Raw genomic sequence first — 6,825 nt, 5'->3', positions numbered from 1 at the left:
TGCTCGTAATTACACAGGTGTGTAAATTTCAGCCTTGTCATCCTTTGCTTTCTTCTTCCTGGAAAAAAGAAGAAGAAGAAGAAGACAGGAAGTGTTCCTGTTGCTGTTGACGAGCACGGGCGTGAGATAACGGAGTGCGGAGATTTCGAGGGTTCGTGTTATAATTCCTTCTTTCTTTCTTATTATTATCATTAGTAGTATTTATTTTTCCTTCTGCTTTCGGTTAATAGGCTATGAAGCCAGGAAATCTCCGGTGAACATTACTGATGATGAACTAGCTTCTCAGGCCATATAACGACAGTTCAGTGCTCAGCATCGGTGTGTTTCAAGTGCGGTGCTGAGCCAGTGTTTAAAACGCTGCGATACGTCGCGTTTCTACAGAAATGTAGATAATGTGTGTTCAGTGTACTAACGTTTTGTATGTAAGAGGTTTTTGCTCTCACTAGCGCGGTGAGCCATCTGATTCAGCGAGGAACAGAATGAGTCAGGCCGGTCGTTGGGTGTAACAGCCATTTCTTCCACCTGCGCTATCTCACTTCCTTCGAAAATACGACATTAATATTAAGGTTATCAATTATATCACGCTTGAGATGTACGTGTGTTGGTGTGAAGCCAGTAGCACTGGTATAATAACAATGCTTGTCGTTGCTGCTGCTTTTCCAGGCTTCCTTCGTATGGCACGACTAGCTTCGCCATTGCGCTTGCAGGCGCTGCGGCTATTAGTCCTATTTTTATGGGTGCGGGTCCTCTGTGTCTAAATAGTTCAATTTCTCTTTAAAATTAAAGTCTGGACACATAAAATATCTTGGTTTATAATTGTTTCATGGAAAGAAAAAAATCGCCAGCACGCTTTATTCACACAAATTCATGACTGATTTTCTGGGTTGTTTTTTTTTTTTACAGTATTGCTCCCGGTATTGGCTTTCCTCCCTTTAAGGCCCCTTTTCACTGAACTATAAGATTGCTGTTTCCTCTGCAAGTTAGCAGCATGTTTTTTTCTTTTCTGAGTGGTCATCTGTTATTCTTCAGTAATTATTGACCTTTTATACTGAACAGTTTACTGCATTTTTGCAAGCTTAGCTTAGGATGGAACATTGCATCATTTTTCTTCAAGCATTAAATAAATTCAAGCTACAACTAGGGCTGCTTTTTCAAGTGGAAGAAATATTAATATAGCTAGGCTGCTAGACCCCAAAAGGACTGGTAAATGCCATTACCTGATTAATCTGGTGAGTTTGTAAGATGAGTTGCAGCTCTTTACCATGAGATAGCTTATATGCTATATGCAATAGCTGATCTAGCAGTACAAGCTTGTCCCTAATTTCAAGTCACTAATAACTAATCCTTTATAATAATAATAATAATGATAATAATAATGATAATAATAATACTTTTAATGTACACTATTTTTGCCTTGTATCACGGTGGTCTTGCAGGTTAGCTTTAACCTGATTTAGTGTCTCTTTGTTCATGCTGCTTAATGGCTTACATAGAGCAATGTTTATGTTTCATGTATACATTAGTAGAGATTACGGCAAAGTCATGCCATGCATCTGATCAGATGGCTAACTTTCCCTTTAGTAGCTGACAGGATAATGTGTCCCTCAGAGCTGAGTACATTACACACACACACACACACACACGCACCTGACACCTTACCAATTCTGGTATTCTATGGTAAGTAACAGTCTGGCTTCACAGTGCCAGGCACTGAACTCAGGACGACCCTCATGGAGTCTGTGATTGTTTGGTCTGAGACATTCACACAGGATTGTTTCAGTAACTGATTAATCTATTGATTATTTCATTGATTCTTTGAGTAATCAGATAAAAAAAATGCTTTTGTCTTATTAATGAGCAAATATATGTAGTAAAAAGAGAAAAAATACAGGTCTTTCAAAATGAACTGCTCATTGGCTTCCATTTTAGAAACTGCAATGTTTTTTTTTTGTTTCATTCATCATCTGTTTCATTTGTCCAAAAAACAAAAACATTTGTCTGGATATTTTAATACAACTTCTGGAGGTTTTTTCAAAGTAAATGCTTTAATTGTAATTAAAACAAAGCTTTCTCCAAAGGATGGATGCTGTTTTGGATGTTAGAAACACATTTTCTTTCACTCTGCGCTCTTGGTAATGGCTCTGCCTTTTTGCTCTTGTGTATTGTGTGTGTAAATGGACTCCAGCTTCACGTTAAACTGTGCCTGTGTCATCATCACTGCTGCTGTTGCGTTATCAGTGTTTCTGTTTAAAACTGGGGGCTGTGTGGGCTTAATGTTGCCAAACCTTTTAGTCACACACTGCTCTTAGATACGTTTCTATTGCTCGTCTGTTTTTAGTCGCAAATGTGGCTAAAACGCTCGCTTTTGCCTTCCCATGGTTACAGAGCCGTGCCTTAAACGAAGCATCAACGCAAAGAATTTGTGTTTCACACCAATGGCCTGCTGGAGGTCATTTTGCAGGCCATTTTATTTTATACTTGTTATAGTATAACAAGTAAGATACTGCATGACTTTTAAGAAAAGCGTTATGTGTAACATATGTATTGATTACTTTTTGAATAATGACCCTGATCACAACAAAGAAGGGAAACACCGACAACATACCACATTGACCACATTGCATGCAATTAATTTGCACAAGTGTACTGTGTTTAACATGCTCCTTAACAATGGTGGTAACTGTCAAAGTGGGGCCATTGAGAACCTAATGAGAATGTATAAGAGAATCATAAATTGTAAAACTTTGTGAAAGGAGTCTAATACACGCCAATCAGTCGACAGGTATTAGAAGTGGCGATACTGCGTTTTTGATGCTGGTAGCTGGCATTGGATTATGACACTTAGCCAATTAAACTTTCGTGTGATGTCAGAATGTAAGGAAACTGTTTATCAGAGGGAAAGTGATTCTTTTTTCTGATTTTATTTTGTTTGTTTGTTGGAAAATTGTATGGCACCTGGCAACCATTTATATTCTTTGTTGAAAGGATGGCAGCTGTTGTTATTAGCATATAACCAGAATATTATTAGTGTAATTTAAATATATGACAAAATAACTATTTGTTTATTTTCTTCTCAACTCTTTTCTTCTCTTCTTTTTCCTCCAATTGTCGACATTTTGTTGCATTTTCATGAGAAACAGGGAGCATGGGAGCTAGCTGATTGTCAGCACCTGCTACAATCGCCAGTTGGTGTCTGCTTCAAGCATGCCATGTTTGACTGATCTGGATAGGGCCGGTGCTATAGAGCAACTTCAAGCTGCCATGAATGGCAATTGTCAGCTCACCCGCTGTATTCAAGACAGCAAGTCAACTTGGCTGCTTGCACAAATCTTTGCCCACTTTTACATATTTCTAATAGATTAAATCTAAGTGAAGGCATCAATTTTTTGGAAAATGTAAATACTAATGAGGGTAGATATAGTACAATATTCTCAGTGGTGATGTGCCTGGAGCCTCCTTCTTGGTGCTGGGACCGGCCAACTTCCCACCACCAGCTATGTCCACCCTCTGTTTGATGTTATTGTACAGCACCTTGGTCAGCTCTGTTGTTTTATGCTTTATAAAAAATAAAGTGGTGTGTGTGTCTCAATTCTCATGGCTGATATTTTTTTTCTTTCTTTTTTTAACCTTTTGATCAGTCAGGATATCTGTAACGATGGAAATGGATATAAGTGGAGTATCCAGGACACGTGTCTCCATTCTTCCTACAACTGACATCAAAGCCACATTGAAACCAGAAGCAGAGAGACCTCGCTGTGCCAGCACCCCATGTTCACCAATCAGAGGTACTGTTGCAGGATACCAGATTCTCCACATGGACTCAAACTATTTGGTGGGCTTCACCACTGGTGAGGAGCTGCTCAAACTGGCCCACAAGTGGTCAGAAGGTAATCCTGAGAAGGCCCGTGTATCAGATGCAGTGTCCAGCTCCATCAAGAGCACTGTCCCTAAGTCTGTGGACCTGGGCATCCACCGGTCTTCACGTATTTTCAAAGCCAAAGGCCGGTACTACCAACCATACGACATTCCTGCTACTAATGGACGAAGACGAAGGCGTATGCCCAGTTCGAGCGACACCTTCCTCAGATCTCTGGCCCACGGCGAGTCTGGGAGGGCTCTGCATGCTCCACTACCACTCTGTTTGCTTAAAAGTAAAGGTGCCCAGTCCAAGTCTCTTGACTACCTTAATCTGGACAAAATAAGTATCAAAGAGTCATCAGACACTGAAGTGCTACAGTACCAACTGCAGCACCTCAACCTACGAGGGGAGCGTGTGTTTACCAGAAACAAGACATGAAAGCACAGTGAAACTTTTTTAGATGTGTTTCATCCTCTGGGGTATTTAGGTGCTATTTCTAGACTTGTTTCTTTCTACTATGATTATAAACAGTTCTTTAAGGAGACAGTCTGATGATAATCTTGTTCTATTATTAGTTGGGAGGTTTACCTTGTTCTGTATGCTTAGCATTATGAGGTTTTTGAGGTTAAAAAATTGAATTATATAAATTTAGCAATAACTGATGGACCTATTTATTGACAATTTTTATTGGCATTGTTGTGTGTTTGTAATGGTTGGATACACACTATTATACCAGCTTATAGCTGAGAAAGCACATATCACATACAGTATCAGCTTTAAAATGCACCGTTGACATCAATACAATAGTTTTACTGTGACTGTTCTTGTTTGTTTGACATTAAGGAACTGCATTTGGAGTTGTCAAATTAACAATATAACGTTATTGTATGTTGCACATTTATTTGCGTATTTATTTATTGATGTAGTACTGTTGGTTTAGATGTCAATATGATTTCCACGCTCTAATTTACAGTAATGTAAGTAAATCAATTAAAAACAAAAAAAACATGCCACTTGAAGTTTGTCGTAATATAAGATATGCCATGTGCTTTTAAGAGGTTTTTTTTTTCTTCCTCTGATTCACAAATATAATAATTATCAGTGCTTACACTACCATTTAATCGTTTTGACACACCTTCTGATTTAATGGTTTTTCTTTATTTTTACAACTTTCCACATTATAGGACGAGTTGTGTTGTGCAGAAGTCAGGTTGGTACACAGCTGAGAGCCCAACTGTTAGAATTCATATTATGGCAAGAACCAATCAGCTAAGTAAAGAGAAACAACAGTCCATCATTAATTTAAGAACTGAAAGTCAGTCAGATGGAAAATTGCTAAAACTTCCAATACGTGCCCAAGTGAAGCCGCAAAAATCACTAAGCACTACTATGAAACTGGCTCGCATGAGGACTGCCCCAGGAAGTGACCTTTGCTGCTGAGGATAAGTTGATGCAAGTTAACAGCACCTCAGATTAGAGCCCAGATAAATGCCACACAACAGTCCCAGTAGCAGAACATCTATGTTCAAATTAGGCTTTTATGGTCAAATAGCTAAGAAACCAATACTAAGGAAAAGTAACAAGCAGAAGACATTTGTTTGGGCCAAGAAACACAAGGAATGGACATTAGACCCGTTGAAATCTGTGCTTTGGTCTGATGAGTCCAAATTTGAGATCTTTGATTCCACTCGCCGTGTCTTTGTGTGGGGCTGCTTTCCTGGTGACGTTGAAGGCACACTGAACCAGCATGGCTACCACAGCATCCTGCAGCAACACGCCATCTCATCTGGTTTGTGTTTAGTTGAACAATCATTTATTTTTGAAAACATTACAAGGACCCCAAACACACCTCCAGGTTGCACAAGGGCTATTTGACCAAGAAGGAGAGTGATGGAGTGCAGATGGCCTGGCCTCCACAGTCACCTGACCTAAACCCAAGATCATTTGGGATGAGAGTGAAGGCAAAGGGCCAACAAGTGCTCAGCATCTCTGGGAACTTCTTCAAGACTGTTGGAAAACCATTTCAGGTGACGACCTCATGAAGCTCATCGAGAGAATGCCAAGTGTGTGCAAAGCAGTAATCAAAGCAAAAGGTGGCTATTTTGAAGATTCTAAAGTATAAAACATCTTTTGAGTCATTTCACACATTTTTGTTTACTACATAATTCTACATGTGTTCATTCACAGTTATGGTGCCCTCAGCAAGAATCTACAATGTAAATGTTCATGAAAATAAAGAAAAACCATTGAACGAGAAGGTGTGTCCAAACTTTTGACTGGTAGTGTATGTACTTTCACTTTTGATTGAATCCAATAACTGATGAAAGGTGGTAAATATAAATGACAGAGGAAAGACATGTAAAATATCTCCAGTCAGACTTTAACTAAGGATGCTTCAATTATTTGGTCATCTCCTTAGACCGCTGGTATCGCTTACTAATGTGACTATGAAAGGCATGAGAAAGAATTTTAGAGGGATGCAGAGTTTGCCATGCTTCTTTAAGAGACTCAATTTGCAGCCACACTGGACAGAATGGAGGATTATCGTGTAGTTTGATGAAATTCGACCAAATGACCATGTGTCTTCCACTACAGATAGAGTGTGAGAGAGTGTCACTTCACTTCTTGTAAATCTTTATTGCTTATTGTAGCAAATATGTATCAGTGCATCATTTGTTTTCTGCATTGTTCATGACGGCAGTATGTACAGATGTGAGATGTGTTTTTAATAAGTGTGTAGATTTCCCTTACAGCTCGTAATGGTTGAGTTTTCAGTCCCTCTGTTGCAGAACACTTTTTTTCTGGACGTATTGCACTGTTGGATATGTGCTACAGACTGTCTCTGGAATTCTCTGCTTCTGTCACCACCATGGCACTAACTATGTGTTCCTATAGAAAACACTACAACAACAGTATTGTATATATAAGTAAGCCATTAAACACTTACAGATCTGTACACCCCTTGA

The 6,825-nt window shown here is 39.1% G+C and overlaps 1 protein-coding gene across 2 annotated transcripts; it reads left to right on the top strand.

The window, feature by feature from the left end:
- On the top strand, nucleotides 1-6,825 carry macir (macrophage immunometabolism regulator). 2 transcript variants are annotated; one of them, XM_026172988.2, is made up of 2 exons: nucleotides 1-151; nucleotides 3,643-6,825. In XM_026172988.2, the coding sequence occupies exon 2, from the start codon at nucleotides 3,656-3,658 to the stop codon at nucleotides 4,295-4,297; it is 642 nt and encodes a 213-aa protein (XP_026028773.1). In that variant the 5' UTR covers nucleotides 1-151; nucleotides 3,643-3,655; the 3' UTR covers nucleotides 4,298-6,825. The 2 variants fall into 2 exon arrangements, with proteins under 2 accessions (XP_026028773.1, XP_026028772.1); XM_026172987.2 differs by having other exon boundaries at nucleotides 8-151; nucleotides 3,639-6,825.

This window comes from Astatotilapia calliptera, chromosome 7 (genome assembly GCF_964374335.1).
Source record: "Astatotilapia calliptera chromosome 7, fAstCal68.1, whole genome shotgun sequence".
In the NCBI taxonomy this organism is placed as follows: domain Eukaryota; kingdom Metazoa; phylum Chordata; class Actinopteri; order Cichliformes; family Cichlidae; genus Astatotilapia; species Astatotilapia calliptera.
The sequence above is the reverse complement of the archived record's forward strand: the minus strand, read 5'-3'. Positions and strand labels throughout refer to the sequence as shown.